Source organism: Pempheris klunzingeri, chromosome 16 (genome assembly GCF_042242105.1).
Source record: "Pempheris klunzingeri isolate RE-2024b chromosome 16, fPemKlu1.hap1, whole genome shotgun sequence".
Classification (NCBI taxonomy): domain Eukaryota; kingdom Metazoa; phylum Chordata; class Actinopteri; order Acropomatiformes; family Pempheridae; genus Pempheris; species Pempheris klunzingeri.
The window spans coordinates 5822273-5847538 of record NC_092027.1 but is presented as its reverse complement, the minus strand read 5'-3'; the positions used below and the strand labels follow the sequence as shown (position 1 = coordinate 5847538).

Sequence of the window (25266 nt, the reverse complement as noted above, 5' to 3'; positions counted from 1 at the left end):
CTGAGGGGTTGCTCCTCTACCCAATCGAGCCCCCTGAACACATCAGCAATGTTTTGGGGTGAACTTGATGCTCAATTCTGCGTGGACAGACCTGAGAATCAGACTTGAGTGTTAAATCAGTCAGTTGCAGCGGTGAGCACAAACTGACAGAGGGCCCAGAGGCTTCACATCGCAGCACGGAGCGGTTATCAAATATGACAGGAAGTGAGGAGAAAGATCAGATTGTCACAGTGGAAGTGGAAGCACGAGGATGTGCTGAAAACTTTCCCAGGAGCTGGAGGAGTTAGATTCAGTTTAGTTCAATATACATTCATTTTTAAATCTCCAGTGCAAAAACTGACTGACATATAATCACCTTTTTAAGTTGAGGTGGGGATCTCGTTGGCACAGCTGCTTTTTTACACATCCAGCAGTGACGGAACAACATTATCATTCATTTAGAGTCGTGCTTCTGTAAAAGTAAAAGCCCTCAGTACACGCCTAAATGGATTATTGGATAATTATTGTTGCATTAATTGTACTTGTTTTATACACTGTCAGGTGGCTTAATTTACTGTATAACAATTTACGGTTTCTTATAAGATCATCATAGGTTTGCAATGTAGCTGCAGCTGTAAAATAAACATATTAAAGTAAAATATTTACCTCTGAAATATAGTGTATTGGATTAAAATATTGTATTATAAGTAAAGTACAAGAACAATGAAAGTGTATTAGTCTTTGTAAATAAAGTGATGTGTTTTATGAGGGAAAGGACGCAGAATAAACTTTAAAAAAATGTTACAGCTGTAGTGTTTTGGCTCATATGTGCTTTTATTTGTGATTAATATTAATTAAGGTACAATTTACTATGAAAGTAGGTGTAAGAGGTTTAAGTTATGTTTCTGTTTTTTCCACAGGGGGCGTAAGAGAGCTGAGCACACAGCAACAGCTGTATGATTCTCCACCACTGCTCAGTGCGTCACAGTAAACTGGAGGCCACATATATTTATACCATTTACCTTTAACATGATTTCTGCATCATCCAAAAACAATTACACTTTCTAGTGAAAGACACAGCGTGATGTTTTTTTTTTAACGTCTCGTATTTCAGAGAAAAACCATGATGAAAGTCAGATCTGCCTGCATTTGATTTTGATTACAGCTAATATACCTAAACTACCTGAAAATCCCATGTTTCCAGTCCCAAGTGCTCCTGTTTTAATGATTTATTCCCAGTGAAGGTGAAAAAGTGTTGCTTAATTGAGAAAAGACTTGTGAAAAACTATTTTATTTGACATTTAGAGGAAACTATGCCCACAAACTATGCCACAAAACTTTTGTTAACATTTAAGGTTGATAAGAAGGCAAAAATTAATAAACAATATAATATGCGCACAATCAAGGGAAGTACCTGAAGTGTTCTGCATGACGCTGGCAGTAAGAAGTAAGCTACTGTCGCAGGTCTCTTTGGGGAAACGTTGTATTTCACATGTCAACAGCAGTAACCAAGAGAGTTTCATTTCCTCATTAATGTCAGATGACAGGATGGTTAAATGAGAAAGAAACCAAAACAAACCAGTTTGACCAAACCAGACAATCCAAACAAAACAAAACTTAACAAGACAGATGCAGGAACACCCATTTAAATCACTTCAAGTTTTAGATTTATCCATTCCGTCTGATCTGGATTTTGTTATTGGTCCGCATGTCAGGGCTTCACTCATAATAAAGGAAGAATTTGACGTTTTATGAAAACATTTGCTTCTTTGCCCAGAGTGCTCTCATATCTGTACATCAATACAACGCCGAAGCTTGGAGATGGTTACTAGTTAACACGTTATTTACTCATGGTGACGACAACACCCCAGGAAGTCCACACATAACCCTCGTAAAACCACAACTTGTTATTTTTACTCTGCAGTTTTTGTACGGGTTAAACAAACTGACATGTTAATCAGTGAACTTTAGATTAGCAGTTTTTGTAACCTCTGGACAGAACCAGGCTAGCTGTTCCCACCTGTTTCCAGTCTTTATGCTAAGCTAAGCTAAGATAAACTAAGATAATCATCTCCTGGTTCTAACTTGATTCAGTGGACAGACTTGAGAGTAGCATCGATCTTCTCATCTAGACCTCGGTGAGAAGTGTGTTCAAGCCCCCAATGAGGAGACGAGAAAACGAAGCTAAGTGGTAGAATTAGCACCCAAACTGTCCAGTGTAACCACTGACAACAGTTTCAGAGTTGCACGGTTTATCTTTGACCTACAATATTTATGGTAGTTACCACTTGTGTGCCCTCACTTTCACTTTCAAAATGAAGTGTGTATATATATTTGACTTGTTTTGACTTGTTGCCCCCATCACACAACTTTAATACACCTCTGAGCCAGCCACAGTGGGTGTGCAGGTACCTTTTTTTTTTTTTAAATGTATTTTTCAAATTCAGCACAAACATCCACTTGGACCCAATAATGAGCTGATTGGATTTTAGTGGTCAAAGGTCAAAGCTCACTGCAACCTCACAAAACAGGTATTTGGCCATAACTCAACAATTCATACACTAATTATGACATTTCACACAAACACATGACACTTTATATCCAAAAGGTGAAAGGTCAGCTTCACTGTGACACTAAAATGTCCCTGCAGGAACACTCTACAAGCCATTTTCAACACTATAAATCAGAAACAGAAGATTGTGACCATATTTTACATTTAGTTGTCTCTAATCTAATCTAATTCTAGTTTTGGCAGTGTCGCAGTGTTTCCAGATCTCAGCCACTGATTTTATGACAATTTAGTCGTAACCAGTAGGACTGATGGCCAAACCTACAAAACTAAGAAGTAGGTTGCAATAACCCAGAATTTTAATGTGACACAAAAATGTTCATCAGCGTGTGTCTGCGGGGAAAAGAACCACACAAGGTAGATCTCCAAGTCAAGCACAAAACATAAATTAGGTAATGGAGGCTTCCCCAACAACACTAACCTCTGGGTCTCTTTGCTCATTGCATTAGGCCTTGCACTACTTTGACGCTCCCCAGGGCCCACGCATGCAGGGACAGAGGAGGGTTATTAAGAGCTGGTGTAACCCATAAATCAGCTGATGTATTAAGTACCAGGGGAGCCGCATCCGGCTCCTCCTCTCCAGCTAAAGCTGCATTTTTCCAAGCAAACCCCTGTGTGTTTCTTTGTTTCCTGCCCTCTTTCTTTTCCAGTGAAGGGTCTAAAAGTAGCAACAATACAGCTGACATGATTTTTTCCCTTGGTTTTTTATTTTCCGTCTTCTTCCCGCAAATGTTTTCCAGGCACTCGGAATGCAAACAAGTGGAAAGTGCAGATCCAAAATAAAGATTTTAAAGGATGGACTAGTGTGGCAAAAATGCTGTTACGTGTGAGATATCTCATGAAACTCATTTATTGGTTATGAGAAACTTTTAGGAACACTGCTACCATTTGAGATATAAAGTTAGAGATGAGAAAAAGAGCAACAGCCTGGAGAGAAACTGCATTGTTGTCTTGTGTGCTGTTTAAAAAAAGAAGAAGTAAAACACATGGCAGGTTCAGATAGCACTTTTCACTTCAGTATTCATAAGTAATCTCCAGTCTGTTTTGAAGAAATGGTAAGCTCGTGAGTCAGTGCAACATTGCACCAGTCCATCTTTAGGAAATGCATGAACCACAAAGTTTTATAAGGTTTCCAATTAATTTCATATACTTTCACATTTTAGTTCTTTATTTTACATTTCTACATTCCAACTATATTTTATGTTAGTGCCTAAAATCAGGATTTTAAGTGTAAGAGGTTTCAAAATCATCCTTAAAAACCCATCAAGGCTCAGTTGTGTGTGTGTGTGATGTTCACAAACAAATATCTTGCAGAGGATGTGGTTGCACCACTCCCTAATAAGTTCAACCTTTGTTACAGCATGATTAATATATATAAGGAAGTGTAATCATGCAGTGTCACCAAATTAAAATGGGTTGCCCCACATAAACTACTTCTTACACAGAGATGAATTGTCAGACAATTAAATTTTTTAGCCAAAACTGAACTGACTGACTATGCTAACGTTATGTTGCTAACGCAACCTGTTTAGACCGAAGAGGCACTGAATACACAGGTTATCTCCAATTACAAAAATGAATACCATCAGACAAAATGACCAGCTAAATAGTGTCGACTAACTAAACCACTTACTGTATGCATAAATGAATCTATAAAAGTAATGCCTAAATTCACAATAAATTCAATATTTTGCTTGGAAGTTATTTTTTTGTATGCTATGTTGATGCAGCTAGCAACGGATTTTACTAGCCAGAACATTTCTCAGGTTTTCATGGTGCAGCCTGATTTAGAGAACAACTAGTCTGACAAAACATTGGCAAGAGGTTAGCTTGATAAGTACCGAAGGCAGCCATACCCAGGTAGCCAAAACTTCCCAAATCTCACTTAACACTAAAGGGGTCTCAGTGTTCACAGTAATTTACCAGCAAACAGCTGCTCTCTTTAATGGTTCTTTTCTACTCCACCCTGAAATGGAACTGCTTCGCCTTCAAAATGGTGTATTTTACTGTCATACAAGTAGACACTCAAAGCATTTTCCCTTATTAGCACAGCCTGGCCTTCCCAATAGCAGGGATTTTTCCCTCTGTGGTAACATCACTGGAAATGTTGACACAACACCAGGCTTCTCCCAAAAACACTCCTCTACTTTGGGATCCAGGATTCCAGTCTGGGCTCCCTCAACCCACATCCTATTCAGCGATGCTGTTGAGATGTCGTCACGGCCCCAGCTTGGTGTCGTACCCCAATCTGCAGGTTTGTCTCTGCAGCTGAATGGAAACTCTGCAGGACTGTAGTAAACTCACTGGCACCAAGTCTGTGGCTGTGACTCAATGCAGCGCAACAAAATCCCAGAGAAGGATGTTGGCAGTGACTTAAAGAGTGGTTTAAATAAATATTAGATTTTTTTTTTTCCTCTGGACAAGATGTGGGTCACATGGGAACAGTGAAAAAAGGGGAATTTATTTTTCCTTTAGCCTCATTTTGTAGGGCATTGGGAGCTGGATGGAGCCACTGGGGTTGATCAGGGCACAGAAATGGGGTTTACCTCAGCTATACTTTTCCGAGAAGCACTGCATTTAAAGCTGGCATCGGGTAAAGTGATTTTCTCACCAGGGATTAGTGTAGGGCGTAAAATCTTTCAACATCTCTCCACTTCTGCTTCGCTGATTAAACATCAAATCCACATACTCTGCGATGCTTAGTCGGCCTTAAAAGTGGCTTTAGCTTGAGTGGATTCTAGTTCTAACCATGATTTACACAAATAAAATCTCCAAATAGGCCTAAATGTCAGCTTTTTTCCACAGTTCATGCACAAAACTATACAGAGTTTGAGTAATCTTGTTTTGTGCTGCACATGTTTAACGGTAAAAGACAGGCAGCTGAAGCTCTCTGACCTGACAGCTCTGCACAGCCATGATGGATGACATGTCAAATGTTCTCCCTCCAAGGGCCAACAATCATGTCTGCTCACACACACACTAAAATACAGTTAAATACACACTGTCCCTCCCTGATTTTTATTGAGAAACATCTTTGGCTCGATGCCTGGCTGCGTACTTTGAGACACTTTAAAATCCCTACATGTTGAAAGTTCATGGTTTCATTTCTTTACGTGTATGTGAGGATACACTGAAACATGTGATCCATACCTGAACACTTTATACACACACGATACATTATACGCACATACCTTTTCCACAGCATGGGCTGAACTTCAATCAACTTGCCAGGAAGAATTCAGTTGAACCGTCCTGATTGGAAACACTGGTGGATCCAGTTATCAAAAAAACAAAACAAGTCTACAGCCATGCTGGCAGCTCTGTGAGGCTGTGCTGTGGCACACTGATGTTTAGCAGGTATATTATTGACCATATTCACCATTTTAGTTTGGTGTGTTTGCACCATTGCTACCATTTTATAATTAAACCAAAGTACAACTGAGTTCTAAGGGAATATCATCGGTTTTGCAGGTATTTGGACAACTAGATAGTTTAATTATATGCAGATATTTGCCTAAACTGATGTCAGACAATAGTTTGAGGGTTCTGAGATTGATCGCATCGTGGCGGCTGGTCAGCAAAGTCAGTAGGATTCATCCTCTGGGGAACATAAATGTCATTTCAGTCTGGACCAAAGTCGTGGGCCGACAAACTGACTGATTTCTACCCCTCTAAGAATTTACTTTACATAGTCTGAAATAATAAAGTGACTGCCATGTCATTATATAAAAGAAGCATTGCAGATGTCTTTTGGAGTATTACACTGATGAACTGATCAGTTAGTTGACAGACACATCAAAAGGGGAAGAAGGCCCTGAGCTTCTATTTCCGTCTCTTGGACTAGAAGCTGGTTCAATGGACTGTCAGGTGGCGATAGAGAGAGAGCACTCAACGCTGTACCCTTCAACACAAAGAGACAGCTCTTGTGTGGGGAAGCCTGGTGCTGTTATTGAACGGCTCAGGAAGGCAGGTGCGCCTCCCTGACCTTGAATTCAACTAGAGGAGCTGATTGCTCACACAGAGTAATGAAAACTGACTCACACGGTTTCCATTCAGCCACTGACAACACGCACATTCTTCTGTAGGGAGAGTCTACATCACATTTTTGATGACGGCCATAAATAACAGGATTGTTTCACTGCAGGTTGCAGTTAATGTTTGATTTGTTTATCAAACGACAGCGCGGTGAGCCATCATAGCGGAGATCTCTCCCCTCCTGGTGAATGTAAAATATGTCTTGGGAGCACCGTTTCAGAGAGAGGCCTCGTTAATAGTGTGTATCAGTGAGCGTTAAATCAACCAGTCGAGTCATGTGGCTGGAAAATGTCCTGTTGCCTGAGCAAGACGTGTGTGTGTGTGTGTGTGTGTGTGTGTGTGTGTGTGTGTGTCTGTCTAAGGGTGGTTCTTTCAGGGGTGGAGTCTTAGCGTTGCCACGGCAACAGCCTCAGTTATGTAACATCATATGTTGCGGTGTAAACAAAGCAACCAGCAATGTGTACAATCCCACCATTTATCAGAGCTGTGGAGAATATAGGGACACATTTTACACGGACGTTTTACTCAAGCCAATGCACAGCAGTCAAATTTAGACCTGCAGTCTCCTCTCTAAAGCCTTGTTGCACTGATGATTAAAAAAAAAAAAAAACTTTTATGGATACAAATTACCCTGGCAATGGACATTATAGCCTCATAATTTACATTTTACAGCCACGCAGGCCACCTCTAATTGAAAATCCTGAAATATAGTTTGTTAGAGAAGCAAGCAGTTATTTGCACTCTGCTTCTTGATTCTGTAATGGTGTTTAAATGGAAAACTGTCCAGTGTGATATGTGTATAAGGTACAGCTTATCTCCACAAGACAGCTTGGATGCCAAAACAATTGTACTGTATTTATATAGGCTGTTTATGGCCAGTTCCTTGTGTATCTGCAGGAATAGGAAGTGTACGGAGATAGAACAAAAAAAAAAAAAAGGATGAAAAGGACGCCACCCTATAAATACTTCAGCAACATCAATCTTTATCCAAATGCCTCGCTGTGTGCCAAGAGAAATAGGACACTCAGGCATTCCCTTATGAATACTGTCTTTCTTTGCAAGGTCGCGTTCAATAAATATCTATTTTTGATATGAAGGGAAATAAAGATGTAAAAAACAACAACAGCACAAGAACCCCCCATGACACAAACAGCAGTGCCTTCCCTTCACATAAGAGGCTATTGTTCAGGAGGACAGCTCTGCGGGGCAGCTGTGCTTATTTTCTGTAACCACTCTAGGATATTAATAGCCCCGCTGCCATTCGCTAACACCGCTGTGGGGGCAGCTGAGGAAGTCCCCTTCTTTAATATGACCACAGTATTATTATTTTGCTGCATTGTCACAGGTCTAACCGACACGGCGGGGTTGATTGTCAGGGAATCCAGATCCTCACACAGACAGGAGTCAATCAGAAAGGCAGAAGCTATTAAAAACTATTGGCTCGTCAGACTGCTTGAGTGTGTAAGATGACACTCAGACCTATATTAGTAGTGTGAGGGGTCAAATCAAATCCTGTAAATTTGACTTATGCAGCCCAAAACCATCAATCACAAATTTCCCAAAAGTCCCAACCCCCTTAAAATGTTCAAAGTAAATATTAACACATTCATGGAATAATAGTTCTGAAATATCAATATTCAACCATGTCTGTTTGCTAACAGTAGCCACACTGGCACACACTCGTTAGCAATGATAGCAATTAACTAGCTTAGCACAATGGCAGCTGAATAACATTAATAATAATTCTTATTATTAAAATTAAAATTATTATTTACTTGTTCTGAAAACTGTCAGTGCTAAAAGTATGGCTGCTGACGTTACTGTGGACAGTAGCCATTTTAGCGAGGGGCTCAACAAAAGGTCAACTGAACGACACACTCCTCACACCTGAGGCCTTTGATTCAGGTGAGGACAAACTTCCCAAAATGTCCTTTAACAAGGGAAGAATAAGGAGAAGCCTTCAGGAAGAGCAACAAAGGAGGGATTCCTCTTTGTGCAACAGATATAATACTGTATATACAGAGCGACACTATCACTTCAATACAAAGGAGGTGGGAGCTTGCCAAACTTTTAATACACCAAATTGTCTGGATTTGGTAAAATACATGTATTTATTCTATTTTTGGAGCTGTAGTTGAACTTTTGGCAGCTTTTTCTAAACAACGGAAGTGAATTCTTGGAGAAACAAAGGCGAGGATTTGTTTCTCCGCGCTGGCCTTGAACAGAAAAGGACACATTTTAGCTGCGTGGCACAAGTGGAAAAAAAAAAAGTTGATTTCTCCTCATGCTGAAGTGAACATGGAGTAAAGGTAAGCAGCATAATGTCTTCTTAAGTCACATTTCCAAAGCTAAAAACACACAAGTGTAAGAAATGTGTTTGTGTGTGTGTGACAATGTGTTTATCTGCTCCAGCACAAGCTGCAAACATTAGCATGCTGGGCTAACTAGCTAACCTAGTAAGTTAGGTTGGTTAAGACCAACCTTGGCTCCAAAGCTAACAGGCATGTCGCATGTCGCTAGCTATGTTATAAAAAGGTGGGGTTCCATGTTTGTTTGTTGCCAGGATGGTAGAATAACATTAGAAGCTCTGCTTTGCTTGTCCAAAGTCTCTGTTTTTCTCAAGTAAGCATACAAACTCTAAACTCTTTTAGCACTTTAGCATGTGTGTAGCATTCACATGTGTATTTAAAAATGTCAGATCTCCCTCTGGGACAATAAAATTTTACGTTAGCTAGCTGCAACTGATTAAATGGATGGTGCATATCGTTGCGAAATGTGAAACCTGCTTGTTTATTTCTGTGTGAAATTGAAGACCAATTGTTTAAAAAAATGACCATGAATGTCACATGTTGAACCGTTCCACTGTTATCACTGTAAAGTAGACAGACCGATTTATTCAGCCCTTAGGGGAAGTTCAGGTATCCAATAGCTCAAATAGTCAAATTGAAAAGCAATAAAATTGACAACTAATAAATAATAAAAGACATTAAAATCATATGTGTTGTATGCGAGAGCAGGAAGCCTGATAACTTGTCTAAGAGTTGTATTATTAGTATAGAAGAGCAGGTCCTGAGGTCCACGTCACCCCTCTCTTCCCCCCCTCCCAGACTTAGTTACGCCAAATCTGCAAACACTTCCAGTCAGCGATATTATATTTCTGCTGAACTTGAGACACACACATGGATCTAGTCCATCTCCAACTACAAAAATCTCAGATTTGATCAGTTTTTGCATTGGCTTTGGCTGACTGAGCGGCAGCTGAGGGCTCAATTAATAAACAATTGTTCTACTCTTGGCATCGCATTAGCTCAAACCAAACAAACCTGTCTTCTCAGGAAAAATGTGGTTATGTAAAAAGGTTTTCACAACACACACACACACACACACACACACACACACACTCCCTCCCCCTCCTTGCCTTCTTCATCCTGCACTGACAAACCAAAAGCATCTGAATTTTTATGTGGGCGCATAGACAGCAGTGAATGCCTCTGTGACTACAGTTTTACTTGATGTAAATTGTCAGAAAGCCTTGCTGCAATTTTTGCGACAACTGAATCACTTTTACATGCGTGAAGCCATCAAACACCCCTCATTCATTCATACAAAATAAATCTCCCAAACGGACAGAAACGCTGCATCAGTGTTCAGATTTCTGGCTGTGAAGAGACGACACCTCGTTCTTATTCTTGCAGAAAAGAAAAAAAAAAAAAAAAAAAAAGTTCCACTATTCAAATGTGCCATTTTAAGTTGTTGCAGTTGAAACAGGTGACTCATAAAGCTCGACTGAGCCAGGAGTCCCACTCTGCAGTCTGCAGGAAGCCTGTGATACGATGGTGGGCGGCTGTCACACAATCACTTATTAATGGGTAGATCTGCCTCACTGCAGCAAAGTTTCTTTGGGTGACAGCGTGTTTCTCAGAGATGGTTTTTGCAGCAACTGCAACTACTTGATGTGAAAAATTAGAAAATGTTCAGGCTGCAGTTCGGTTCAGTAATCTGGGTCATCGCTTCTGGCACTAAACATTAAATTCAATACCCAGAATCAGAATCGGCTTTATTGACCACATATATGTGTGCACGTACGAATAATTTAACTGTTTTCCCCTGTTCTACCGCAAAAAACAACCACAAAGACAAACATAAACATCTTCCTACTATGTACAGATAAAACTACATATGGAAGCAGGTTATATGAGATATAAAAGCAATGAAAATTGTAAAGAACATAATAGTGCAATGGTGCAGAGGATAAAGATGCTGGAATAAAAACTGAATGGTCAAAAAATCTGTTTAAAATTACAAAATATAATTTGCAACATTTTTTTAATCCCATGTTGTCGCTGCTCTGCTAACTGGTAGGTGGGTGAAAACTTTCGATTCATCTACACATTTATTTGAGTGGTTATTTCTGATTATGTGCCAACTAATAGAGTGACCTTTTTCGGTCGGTGATGTGTCGCACCACCTCACACAGGACGGCCGCAGACACGGGATAAAAATAACGGCATGGTGTCTTGGCACCAGACACTCCCGTGCACCCAGGCACCTAGTTTCCTCTGCGGCCAGTCACATGAAGATATGTTCAACTTATTTTAGCAGCTTAAAAGCACATCATCTTGACCTTTATTTGACTGAGTGCGCTGTGATGCCATGTTGCATCATGGGATGGCCTTGTTAAATGGTATTGTCTTGTGCTTGTTGGAAGAAAGGTGAACAAGAAGTAAAATAAAATTTCCCTCCGTGCTGCTGCGTTTCTATTCTCTAGCTTTAAGACAACAGCCTGAACACTTGCTATGGTAAAGCTCCTGTGGAAAATATGAGCAAATGAAGGGGGAACAAGTGTAAAAGTGGGCGTGCCTTCACTAAAGGTCGTTTGAAACCCATTTGACACAATATATGCTTTCACATACACTTCCACCCATAGATGTGTGAATTTAATGCTCTCAACTGATCAAAATACCAAAATAAAGGCCTGCTTTACAAATGTTAGCAGTGTGGAAGAAATACTCAGAGTTTTAACCTAAATAGTACCCAAATTATCTTCATCCTTTTACATAAAAGTACAAAAATATAACCAAATGTAAAAGTAATAATTAAAACACAGAATGGCCCATTTTAGAGAAGAGTACATTATGCATATTGTTTCCATATGGCATCAAACTAATTTTACAAATCACTCTTCTCCGAAGGATTTTGCCTAAATATTGAACAGCCAGCTGACTTTAGGGGCATCAGATCAGGGTCACATCTCCATGGAAGAAGGAGCAGAATTTAGTGGGAATTTGATGTATTTAATTATTTGTCCAAACACAGTAAAAGAGCTCATTTTCACAACCAAAAAGTAAAACATGGATTTCATATTAAAGCCTTTTAGTGAGTAATTGCAAACATTTGGCAACGCCATGCAATAGAGGGTTGAGCACAGTATTTGAGTAAATGTACTTTATTACTTTTCTTATCATGGAGTCATATAGAATTGCGGTTGATTTGCAGGAGTGGAGGCCACAGTTCAGCCACGTTGTTTTGTATTTCCCACCACGGGCTGCAGTGCCGGTGCAGAGGGACCCAGTGTTGGGTCCCTGCCGCGGGTTTGTGCATGGGAAAGCCCGGTCGGTAGTGGCGGAGGGGCACAACGTGACCTGACAACAAGGAACCTCCGGGAAAACCGTCAGTCCTAAACTATGTGCAGAGAGGGCGGGCGGGGGTCCGCCAGGGGGGGTGAGCGACACACGACACGACCTCACCGCCCGACTGGGAAGGAGCTTCAACGCAGTCCCAGCGTGAGAGGAGGAGGAAGCGCATCTAGATTAACGTGGAGCGACTTGAGGAGGAATTTCTGGCCTCGGTGTCCGCGGCGCTGCGGTTAAGGTGCGGCCGTCTGGAGCCCCCCGCGGCCCGGAGAGGACACCCCACGGCTGGGAGGCGGAGACGGGACCCCCGCTGACGTCAGTGGGCCTGTCTGTTTCCTGCAATAGAAAGTGAGGGAGAAGGTGTAGGGAGAAAACAGAGCTGAACCCCCCTCTCCGTACGCCAAAAGCTGTGTTTCACGCTGCACCTGCGAGGATCCACAAACACACTTTGTCTGCGCTTCGTTTGGTTTGGTGTTTTTGTGCGTGTTTTCCAAGCTGGAGCCGCAGCCGGAGCGGGGGTCTGTCACCGGGCTGTAGGTCGCTGCAGCCTCAGCAGGTCGGACATGCTTTTATCTCAGCGTCTCGTCCGGTTTGAGCCTGAACTTTGAAGGGTCTGCTTCAGCCCCGGCACGGGCAGGTGAGCTTGCCCGGGGTTTGGCGCAGCGTTTCCTGCGTGGACTTCTGCAGCAAACCGAGCTCAACTTGAGCTCCTCTACGCAGCGCTCTTTGTTGCTCTCCTCATAGGTGAGCCACAGTGTTTCTCATCATGTGTCCACTGTCATTGCTGCTGTGATAGATGTGCATGTGTGGAGGCTGAAGGTTTTGGCCGCGGCGCTGTTTTGTTGGATTAAGAGAGAGGGAGGGAGGGAGAGAGAGAGAGAGAGAGGGGAGGGGGGGTGAGTCCCAGTCGAGCGCTGTTGCAGAGACAGTGAGGGGTTTTCCCTGGCTCCTCCCTCACTTACAGGGCGTTCACGTGTTGCTAAAGGCACAAAATACGCTATTCCCACGCGTTGTTTCTGCTGACTTCATTGCATGCAGTTAAATCCCAATTATTTAATTCCCTCTGCTGTGTTTGTCATGGCTGCACCCGCTGAACTTGGCGCTCATCTCTCTCTCTCTCTCCCTCTCTCTCTCTCTCGTTCTGTCTCTGTGCAACGTGGCCAGAAATCTAAATGCAGCATCACTCTATATTTATATTTTCTTATTAATTATGCCACTCAGCCGTCAGCGCGTGACTAAGCGTGCTTTTACATAATGCCCCTGTTTGATCCTCAGGTGTGAAGGAAGCCATCACTCATCAGTCACCTGCAGGTGCATGCCAGCCTGACAGGGTCGGGACATAGCGTTACTGTTACGTTAGAGGTTTAATTCTCCTGTGTCAGTATCGGGGTGTTTCCTCAGATTTCTGCACACGCACACGCACACGCATGCATGCACAGAGACACGCAGACAGGCTGACAGACAGACAGACAGACAGACAGACAGACACGCCAGAGGAAATGTCTCTCTCCTCCGCCTCATCATCCGCGCCGTCGAACCTGCACCGACACACAACAGTGCATCAGTGAGAGGAGAGAGAGGGGGGGGGGTGAGGTGGGGGGTGCAGGTGAGCATCCCTTCGTCTTTCTGTCGTGCGACTTTAAGCCGACCTGGACGTGTTTTTTATGCGACCTGTCGCGGGCGACGCGCACACGGCGAGTCCGTACCGAAATCCACCGTGAGATGATGTCATTGCTCAGCCCAGCGCCACATGTACCAACTGTATGGAGAGAAAAAAAGCCCATCATCCAGTTGTAGTAAGTGTTATGTAATATTAGTGAGGGGGGGGGGAAACAAAGGCTGATTCCTGAAGCACTGCTGCTCTCTGCAACATGCATTGCTCTGGCAGGGGTAGAGGTGTTGTGGGGGTACGTGGTGGAGATGATGCAAGGACGAGTAAGCTTAAAAATAGGGTTAAATCAGATATTTATTCATGATCTTGTGATTTCTTTTTTCCTGCCTATGCAGAGCTGAGCTGTTCCTATGCGGTTGTTTGTGCACATCATGCAGCTCTGTGCGTTTGACATCTTGGTAACATTTAACTTCAACACCCACCTTCTTTTTTTTTTGCCTCACTTGTTTTACCACAGCAGCATTTGCATGAACCCTTTGCGAAGCTCTTGATCTTTCATTTTTATAAAAGGGCATCAGTGAAAACAACTCCCCCTCTGAAGGTGGGCTCAGCCTTTTTGATGTTTTCGACTTTGTGCAGTGATCTAACTTCAGCGGGGGAGATTTCTCTGATAGTAACCTCTGTGTGGCCACCCAGCTGCCCCGAGCGCTCGTCACCGGCACACACAGGGGCTCATTGTTTGCATCATTCGTCATCCGCGCTGACATTCGTCAAGTGAAGAGCGTGGCGCCCTGTATCAGCCGCTTACATGTCAATCAGACGCTTCCTACAAACAGCAGCGAATCGTCCACCCCACCCTTCTGTCTTTTTGTTTGAGATCAGAGTGGCAGATAGCAGCTGCTGCAGAGGTTATATTGATATGGGTAGAACACATTCACGCCTCCTCCCACTGACAGCAGACAATAGCCCGAGCCGCACTGCACATTATTACACAGCAGCTCAGACCGAGAGGAGAGGCCGCAGATGAGAAGTGTGGCCGGGGCACCTGTTTGAGGAATAAACTCAATCAGCGACTCTGTCCTGGACTCCCAGACGGCTGCCAAGTGAGAGCAGAGGGCTCCACACACCGCAAAGCCAGGATGGCGCCTCACTGATGTGTGTGAGCTCACGTTTAGCTGATTCTGACTCGATATGTGTGTGTGTTTGTTTTTTTTTTCTTCCTGCAGATGTACCCAGACTGCGGCTCAGGAGTCGACTCTTCTCAAGGTCCAACGCTTGAATCCGCTTTCCCCAAGATGCAGCTGTGAACTGAGGCAGAAAGATGCCGCGCACCAAGCAGAACAACCCGAAAAACTTAAAAGGTGAGTCGGCACTCCTTTGGGGGAACTCGTCCGTGTGCATCCACGCTGTTCTCTGCATCTCCTGTCAGCTGGTGGATCCGTTGATCTGGATGTGAGTCTGACGAGGAGCCGCTCAGTCGTCTCTTTTGACCACACAGCAGCTTAAAATCGTAGGATAAGTGTCCTGAAATATGAGTCGAGTTTGGTTTAAGAGCAGGTGGTCATGATCGCGGTCCTGCTTTGAAGTGATGCCTTGACATTGTAGTTTTAACAGAACACACCGATCATGTGATCTTTGGCGTTTGAGTTGATTTGAGTTTCTTGTGTCGACCTCCTTTACCATTTTCTTACTCATAGATCTGACTGCTTACAGTACAGCCAAACTACTTCCACACCACATTGCTTTGTTGGAGTCAGTGCTGCCAGATCCCCCCATTCATCTCCTTTATATTAGTTTAAGTTTGAGTCAGACTGATGTCCGACAAATGATGATTGTTATCCAGAGACTTGGTGGAGTCTCTCTGCTCTGAAATGTGGTGTCCTTGTTGTTACTTTACTTGGATGTTTGACCGTCACTCTGCAGAATGACGTCTGTGCAGAGTTTGACAGCAGACGGCTCTTTTTACATTCTTCTGCAGAAGGAGGAAAGTTTCGTTTATCTTTAAGGGGAACTTTGCTGATTTTCAACCAGCTTTATATCATCACAATGTGGGTTGTGTATGCAGATGAGCAATGCTTAACTTTCCTCCGTGATGCCTTCGCTCAGAGCTCCTCACTTATTTGCCAGCAAAAGTCATGCCATCCAGCCGACTTTTGCTCGAGAGCCTCTGATCGAACTACGGATTGTACTTCTGCATTTTCTGTAGCGCTGTAAGAAAATGATTTTAATTATTTTCAGGTTAATTTTTTATATTTGGAGGTCCTGCTAGAATATGTTGTAATGTTCAAAAAACACATTGTTTTTCTCATTACTGTGCATACTGCTCTTTTCCTCCTCTCTCTGAATGCTCAGTTTTAGCTCCTGTCTCTTTAAAACAGAAGTCCTGTCCGCTCTGATTGGTCAGCTCTGCAGTGTCCTAAGGGGAAACATTAACCAAGCAGCATGCTAGCACCAAGTGTAACTAAGCTAAGCTACCAAATAAACAACACAAAGCACACGGACACTGTAAACCCGTCCTGAAAACAGGACCCAGTAAAATAACATTAGACACACACACACACACAACAATAGTGTTTTGCAGTCGATGTGAGGACATTTCCATCACAACTTCTGCTGGTCTTCAGATGGTGGGAGGACATGAAGACTGAAGAACTAGCGTTGGTGGATTCAGGTTTTCAGGAGTACTGAACCATCAGCCCGCTGGAGGAGGTCACATGATCAACAGACAGTGTGTTTTTACACGCATTTACTAAAAGATGGAGCAGGAGAAAAACACAGGATGATCTTTTTTCATAGTTTGAGAGACACATCAGGGACACATTCATTCTGAAAAGGCAATAAAAGTGCCCCCTTTAATACTGAGATCAGACATTTGGGACCATGTACATGAGCCAGAGTACAGTGCGGAGGAGGAAGAGCCTGCCAGAGTCAAGCACCGCCAGCCGGTGAGGATAGCGGAGCAGTGCATTCTGGTTGTTGTAGGTTTTCTACTTTTTGAGCAAAAAGGGAATACTTCAGCCCTTTTCTCTGTTGTCATGTAGCACCACATTTCAGAAACATTTGCACTTTCCTACTGAGCAGTTTTATGACAAAGCCCATCTTTCCAGTTGTGAAATACATCTTTAAATCTGAGTTTAACATGTGATCTTATGCATTAGATGATCGTGTTACATCACAGCTCGTTTGGACGCCAATCATGGCCCAAAATTCAGCCCTTTTCAGTGAAGCAGCAGTTACTCACATATTAATGGGTTTGCCACTGACGGAAAAGGAGATTAACTTTTTTTTGTGGAAAAATCGTATTCGCTACACGTGCCCAGCAAAAAGTGGGCACATCTATTGATATTTGTTGGGTGTGTTTGAGGGTCCAATCGGGTTCTTTACTGGAGCAAACACCTCCACAGTGAAGCTGTGAGAAACATCGTGCTCAGCTGTGCTTTTATACAAATCAACACATCAGAAAATAGTTAAATAATAATGTGTCACATTACAGCTTATGTGGTGTTACCATGAAACAGTATTATTAGGTTCACATCTACATGGAAACGGATCATTCTGGCTGCATTAACACTCAGCAAAGTCTGTGGCTGCATTGTTTGGTCTTATTGTCTCGTATCTGATGAGGCCGGTGTGATAAAAGGAGATGATTCTACTCAAACAGTATTCGGTGAGCACGAATGTGTCACCACGAGTGAGAAAATGGGCACTTTTGCGCTGAGACGAGGTGAATCTTTGACGATGCGGCAGAATAACGTAAACAGAAATATAAGAGCGTGTATTAAAAGCAGACAGTGAAGATAACAGGGCTGACACTGCATACTGAAGTCACAGCGTCCTCCCGTGCTAATACAGAACACCACTTGGCTTGAAGGACTTCGTGTTATGTTGAGAATTGACAGATTTACGTGTCAACAGACGTTTGGAGTTCACAGATCTACGAATTTGCAGCGTTACATGCTGGGTGTGAAAATGTGCATCACTGCCATTCCCCAGCAGTCGATCCACACAGCAGATTTCCTCGTGTGTGTGTGTGTGTGTGTGTGTGTGTGTGTGTGAGAGCAGCGAGCCATAGTCCCTCTGTTTATTTATCATATAAATACTCTTTGTGCTCCTTTTTTCCCATTGAGCTCACTTGGCTAAACAACATAAATAATTTAGCTTTAGAACAGTACATTACATTGTCCAACAGAGGACGATTGAATCGGCGGCCAACAGATACTTGAATCTATTTTTAATGGTGACTGTTCCATTAAAACGCTGCAGCTGCTGCAGTGTTTGGGGATTTTTTTAAACAAGAGGGTAAAAGATCTGGACTGGAGAGCATAACTGACTCTAATTTGATTTGGATGGAAGATCCTTAATTCGGAGGCGGGTTTAGAGACTTTTGGAAAGGATGGAGGGTTTAAAGGAGGAGGCATATTTGTACAATGAGTGAAAATGTGAAAATATGTCACATTTAAAGCCAACAGTAATTTAAGCCAACAATAAACTGTACATGATTACTAGTCACATTGTTTGTTCAGCGGAGTAAATCAATGGCAAATGCCATTTTGTTGGAGTTGTTTTGCATCTCTTTGTAGTCATTTTCCATACTTTTGTGTCTCCTTGTGGTCATTTTGGTTCTCTTTATAATTATTTTGAGTCTCTTCATTGTCGTTTTGCGTCTCTTTGTGGCGACCCCTCCAGCTCTACAGCTTTCATTGTGATTAAAACATGCTGTCTTATCAGGATCTTTGTCCACATTGTTCAGTGTTTTTAAAATTAAAAGGCACTACACGTAGCAGCAGTTCCCTAACAGAACAGTGTCTTAGAGGTGTTAACTTGACTTCGATGTAATTTAACGCCTCCAGTTCTGGTGAAATTTCTCAACATGTTGTTGGGGAGTACCCAGTTCACTTCCCCGCAGTCTGAAGACTTGTTGAGACATTTGTTAAGCTCGTTGTTTTGCCTTTTGACCCAGTTCATCACATCCCGTCCCGGGCTCACACTCAAGCTTTTTCCTTCATCAGACAGGAAGCCTTAATTGCATGGCATGCCATCACATGCTTAAACTCTGCTGTGGAGAAAGTCTTTCCTGGGAACTCAAAGAGCCCTCCTCGTGCTGCCCTGAAGCCACCGCATTACAATGCTTAATGCCCAAAACTAGCTTTTAAAGAACTCCCAGCTCAGAGCTAAACTGGCCTTTAACAGAGGATTTGTCTGGCGTAATAACACGGCAGTAATTAATCTTAGCACAGATGCAAACGTGGTATTTATTTCAGTATTCAGAGTGTTGGCTGGACGATGGGAAGCCTCAGCTCCTCTCGGGTTGTCTCTGCCTCTGAGGCTTGGCAGCGGTCTCACTCTGGTATAACAGAAACCACAGCAGCATTTTTCCTCCCGGCCGTCTGAAATCGGACTTGACACACTTTGTCCCTTAAGAGGACACAAAGGATGAGTTGTTTTTACTGACACTTTCCTGACCCGGCCGCACTGCCGCCATCCATCAGGTCAATTTAAGGCGTGCTCGCTGGTTTGTGGGAGAGCCTTTGGGAGGTTGCGAGTACAAACTTGCTGTCACTTCCAGCTTTATAGGAGCCATGATGAGATATTATCTTCAGTTTTATTCAGACTGAGTATTTTATTTCTTCTTGACTACAATTTAATGATTATTTAAACCATAATTTACAAAAAAACCCCAGTGTGAGCTTTATTTAATGTCAAAAGCAAACATCCTTGGTCAGTAGTTATGTTCTAAAACTGTCCGATAAAACAGCTCCGCAATGAATCTTCACTTCAAGAAGCTCGTAATGATCTGTGCCGTGTGCCGTTAATTCTCTATAGTAAAGAAAATAAAACTATAACAAGTTTTTATTGCTTTTCTAAGTTATATTTCAGGCCCTTGCTAGTGGTGCTGATGTATTGGACTGTGTCACATGAAGCTCTAAAAGAGATTCATAGTGAGCTTTTTTTCTTTTCTTCCAAGTAAGTTGAGTTTTTTTTCCTCTTTTTTTTTTCCGAAGGTCGATGTTATAGGTATTTGACTTTTGACCTCTCCTGTCACATCATTTTGTTCAATTTCTGCTAACCTCCACAGCTCGAGATGTTTTCACAGCCCAAAACATCCAAATATTCAGTTTACAGTCATGTTTAACAAAGAAAAGCAGCAGATTTTCACAGCTGAGAGGTTTGATTTTGAGAGTTTTTGGCAATATTGCTTTAAAAAAAATACTTAAATGATTAATCATATTTGCAGCTGAATTAATCGCCAAATTTACTGATCATATAAAGTCCAGATTATTTAAAACCATAGTACCATAAATCCCTTTGCTGCCTAAAACAGTGCTTCATGATTCAAATGCTCTTAGCTGCTATTTTCTGTTGTCACTGTGACACAGAGGCATTAATTCAACGCTGCAGGAAGTTTTCCTTTATTTGAGTCTGTGCTGGCTGATATCACATCTCATGATTGGTAAATAAATGCAAAACCACACAGAAATAATAATCAAACTGATGTTCGGAGCCATAAAACAGGACATGACCACCAACTAAAGCAAATTTGGTTAGTTTTTAATTATGACTTTTTTCAATAGAAAACACTGTCACCACAAAATGATCTAGCTGAAAGTTTATAAACTGAATATTTTATTATTTTATCATTAAGCCCCAATTAGAAATTTCTCCAGAAACTGGTAACTCCCCGTGTGAATGAGCCAAACATGGACATTTCAATTCAAATGGCTGAGAGGAGGTGTTTTTGATCAATACTTCAGGTGTCTGTATTTTTATCTGAATCATAATAAACTGTCACACTCAGTTAACAGAGTAACAAAAGGAATCATCCGCAGCTTTTTGAGCTGCAAGCTTTATTTTCTGATCCTGAAAACACAAAGCTCAGTGAATCAGTTCGAGGGGCAGCTGACAGATAAACAACACTTAATAAGATAAAGACGAACAGGACGAAATGCAAAAATGGTGAAACGTTCCACTAAGATGATTTTACACGTCTTTTATACATTTTCACCAGAGTTTTTGCAGCAGATACATGAGTTCATGTGCTGCTTGTGTGTGTGTGTGTGTGTGTGTGTGTTCAGTCAGGAATTATCCTATGACGCAGTTTGTGGGTAACAATGCAGGAAGTTAGGAACTCCTGTCCCCCCTCCTCTGAGTCTTTGTTTACTTTAGTCAAACAGCTGGTCTCCAAGCAGCTCTGGCGGGATCCTCCGTGGTTTCCCCTCAGACAGACGCTCTCACATCAGCAGAAATACACATGAAGCTGCCTGCGAAGTACTGACACACCAGGTTTCTTCATGTGTGCACGAGTGTGTAAAAAAAAAAACAACCAAAAAGTTAGTTTATTGCTAGATTTTCTGCATCCTGAGTGTTTGACCTTGAATATTCTGTTTTCACAATATTTTATACTTCCACCACCTTTCTGAGGGAAATATTGGATTTTTCCTAATTATTTGCAGTTTTAGTTACTGGTGTCTTTACAAATTAAGAGTTTTGCGTTCAAAAATATATAAAGAGTTTAAAAATAAAGTTTTTATGCCTCAGAATTGAAGGTAATGCATTAAATCTGGCTGGGAGTGGTTCCTGGTGGTACATGGAACAGATGAGGAGGCTGAAACCTTCCTCACATTAACACATTTTTTTAAAACATTTGAAGCTTTACTCCCGCTCTTTCTCGTCATCTGACTGAAGCGCCACCAACTTCCAATGATCATATAACAGCAGCTGATGGAAATGTGCCTTTTCTTCTGTTGATTTTTCTGAAAATACAGTTAAAACTGGCTCGTGTTGGCGAATTGCTATTAAATTGTGCAGTAAAAAGGAAACACGTTCACTCCTCTTTTCACTTTCAATTGAAGTCGCGGCCGTGCAGCACGCTGTAGGATGTGTGACCTAGTTAGCTGCAACGGAAAAATGTGACCCAAAGTTAAAACCCACTGATTTAGAAATGACTGCCGTTTATTAACCTCTCTGACAATGTGCAGCACCGAGCTGCATTCACTCTCCTCGGTGTCTTCATGCAGATGGTGCGGCAGCAGCAGCAGCGGCTGTGTGGTGTTTGTCATCCGTCCGTGTGGCGTTTGGTTTCTCTCTCCCGTCCTCTGCCTCCTCCAAGTGCCCCTGAAAATGCCCAGACTTGTTAGCAACACCAGTGTTTATAGAAGTGACTCTGCATTCCTGCTGGCTTATAAAAAGGCTCCTCGCACCAGGGCCCAACAGGTCTGGTCCTCCGCTCCAGCGGAGAGCACGCTGCGTGATAAACGGTGAACAACTGCAGTGAAAAGGAGGTACATTTAACAAGGTGGAAAATGTTTACCCTATAAAGCCGACGCAGGGAGACGGAGATGGAGTTTCTCATCCCTCCAGCATCAGTCACTGTGCTGAAATGGAGGTTTCTGCACACAAAGAAAGTCTCTGTGCTTCATTACTTTAATGATTAGAAGAATAATTTGCAAGCTTTGTGTTTATTATCCTTTATGCAGGTGCAGAATTGTCTTCAGGAGCCAAAATCTGAATGTGATGAAGACGGTTTAGACTTCCATGTTGTTTTTCACCACCTCAGTAATTTGCAACAAACTGACAACAGTTTGCTGTTAATGATCAACTGACCTCAGCGCTGGCTGTGGTTAAATATCCAGGTCAGAATAAACTGCAGCAGCGACCTGCACTGATCACAGTGATTCTCTCACACAGAGATGTGTGATTGTTTGGGTTAAAGCAACTCCTCGTTTTGAGGAGAACGGAGCTTCATTTAACCCGAAGAAGTGTCTCGAACTATATGTCAGACAGGTTTGTGATGTCTCTCTGCTTTGGCCTGTCCTCATGCTGTTTATTTAAGCTGCTGTGAAGCCCCTTCCCAATCCCTGTTAATCCCACTGTCCCCTGCACACCTGATCTGATCGTTAATCTACTCATTTCTTAAAGTCAACCTGTGACTAAAAGTTTTTCTAAGAAATCAGGCGGCATATTTATGCTGTTTATTGATAAAGAAGTTTTTTTTTTTTAAAGTGGAAAGTAACTGAGCACATTTACTCAACTTGAGTATTTCAGTTTTTTAATACCTCTTCACCACAATTCAAAGGCAAATATTGTATTTTTTATTCCACTACATTTATTTGACAGCTTTGGTTCAATTGAATTCTGATTTTACATCAACAAGACTCACCTGAACTAAACTGATCCCTACATTTACCAGTTTACATGGGAATGCATCATTAATTATTTAAAAAATAGGCCACTGAGCATAATGTGTGCTTTAAGTTTATTTTGGTACAAATACTTTTGTACTAAGTAGTACTGTACTGTACTGTAGTAAAAATTTAAATGCATGACTTTTCCTCATAACAGAGTATTTCCATACAGGTATTACTATGTTTTCTTAGTAAAACATCCTCCTTGGGCTAACTAGCCTCCACGTCTCCTAGCAACTCAAATGTCAGTCAGCCGTTGCCATGGACGACGCCCACACAGGGGGTCGAAACTTTAGATGTTATTTTCACAAATAAAAAAAACAAGAATGATGAAAAAAAACAACAACACAAAAATTATTGTCGTAGTCTGTTTTAAAAAGCAGACTGTGGTTTAGATTTCCTTTACGCGAAAAGTGATTTGAATTTCAGCTCAACGTTAAACGTGTCGTACAGTAGCGAGCTGGACCTGCTGTGCTGTTAAAAACATTTTGCTTGTGCAAAAACCTCAGAGGTGCAGAGAAAGAGTTAACGTCCTGGCCCGAGCGAATGGATTTTTACATGTTGTGTCACGCTCAGGCAGCCAAACCAGTGTTTCCGTACGGTCCCTTCAAATTACAGTGTGCGAATGCAGCGAGATTCACACAAAGGGAACTTCTCTCCCAGGGGCGGGAACAAACCAGGGTTTTAGCAACAGTAACTACAACAAGACGGGCTGAAACTAGTTCAGGGATGTCTGCTGAAGTTGGAGGTAACCTCAGAGAAGCTTTCACTTTGACAGAGCAGCAGAGCTGGGACAGGGAGGGAGGCCACATTTTGTGTGAATGAAATCGAATATGGTGAGAAAAGAGGCTCACTTTGCCATCTTGAAATGTGGGTTAATGTCTTTTCCTTCTTTCTAATGGAGGAATAAAAGCAGATATTTCAGTCCTTTTACCGCTCGTGGGTCAGACACTGTGAGAAACACATTTCTGATGATGGAATATGTGATTATCAGAGACCAGTGCCCTCTTTTCCATTTGGTGTGAACTGTTGATTATGAGGTGAATCTCACAAATGGCCGCGTTTGCCGTCGCCTTTGGGCCTCCTGCTAAGTGGAGGGCGGTCGCCTTGTGATTAATCAGCGCTCAGGGTGACGACACTGCGTGGCGAGGAGAGGAAACCTCCCCGACACCTGGTAACATCTGGCTCTGAGGAAACCGATCTGTGAGTCGGCCAGTTTTCCAATTTTGACGTGTTGATGTTTTACTGCCAGTCAGACGTTTACAATGTGCTCACTGTAAATTCACTCGAACACGGAGGCATAATTCAGCAGCTTTTTATCATTTGTTTTCTCATGAATTTTAAGAATCAGAGCTGCAGCAATTGGTCAATTTGATTGGAAAATGTAATACAAACTTTCACTATCTTATATAATCAATTAAATTACTAACGTTATTTTTCATGTAAAAGTTAGAAATACACATTGCAACATGAAATTTGTTGAATTTCTTTCAACATTTTTTTTTGTGTTTTGTAGAACAAAGGATTAATAGTGAAAATAATCGCTTGCTGCAGCCTAACCAGGAATATGAATTAGTTTTAAAGTTAGAGTAGCACTGCCAGACCTTTTTATTTTTAATTAGTTTTTCCTACTTTTAGACGTGTGTTTTTTTCGCAGCACTTACAGATAAGTTTCTCTTTCATCCCTCAGTGTAATGACATCTTGTTTTTTCCTCTGTTGTGAGCCGGCATTTGTTTCTCATGATAACTGCTCTGTATGTCACGTTGAAGTGTTGAACCAGATATTGGAGAAGCTATTAATCCTAATGGAGCTCTTTTAGTTACAGCACTGGAAAGGTCGACCAGTCATGACTGTAACTGAATAAATTATCGACGTTTAAGCCATTTTCAATCAAATAAAAAGTCTAAATTCACTTCTGACGGCTTGTTTTGCACAACTAACGCTCTAAAACCCAAAGTTAATCAGTTTATTATCATTTTACTGTCGTATAAGACAAAGACATTAATTCAGCTTTTCTTTTTGGCTTAAGCTTTTCGTCCTCCCACCCCAACTAAAACCATTTGTTGTGTGCAGACTCTCAGTCTGACTGTCTATCAAACAGCTTTGCCTGTTTATCAGACGTTGGTGACTAATACCACAGCTAACACCACCCGCCCGCTCGTGGAGAAAAGGTCTTGTGTTTGTGTGCGTGTGTGTACATTTGTGTGTTTCCCACGTTCGTTAAGTCGCGCACCTTCTCATCTGTGCTGCGAGCG

General features: G+C 42.1%; 3 protein-coding genes across 3 annotated transcripts in view; 2 read left to right on the top strand and 1 right to left on the bottom strand.

The window, feature by feature from the left end:
- The window catches only part of smim13 (small integral membrane protein 13), a 117953-nt gene extending 111038 nt beyond the window's left edge, over positions 1-6915 (top strand). Inside the window, exon 3 of the transcript XR_011585509.1 lies at positions 6893-6915. The gene's annotated coding sequence lies outside the window, so the exon portion shown is untranslated. The remainder of the gene's footprint in view (positions 1-6892) is intronic.
- nedd9 (neural precursor cell expressed, developmentally down-regulated 9) overlaps positions 1-25266 on the bottom strand; it is a 142240-nt gene that overhangs the window by 101596 nt on the left and 15378 nt on the right. The window lies entirely within an intron of this gene.
- The window catches only part of hivep1 (HIVEP zinc finger 1), a 53331-nt gene continuing 40853 nt past the window's right edge, over positions 12789-25266 (top strand). The window contains exons 1-2 of the mRNA XM_070846050.1: positions 12789-12960; positions 15055-15189. Coding sequence (XP_070702151.1) covers positions 15150-15189 — 40 coding nt within the window. The 5' untranslated portion in view covers positions 12789-12960; positions 15055-15149. The remainder of the gene's footprint in view (positions 12961-15054; positions 15190-25266) is intronic.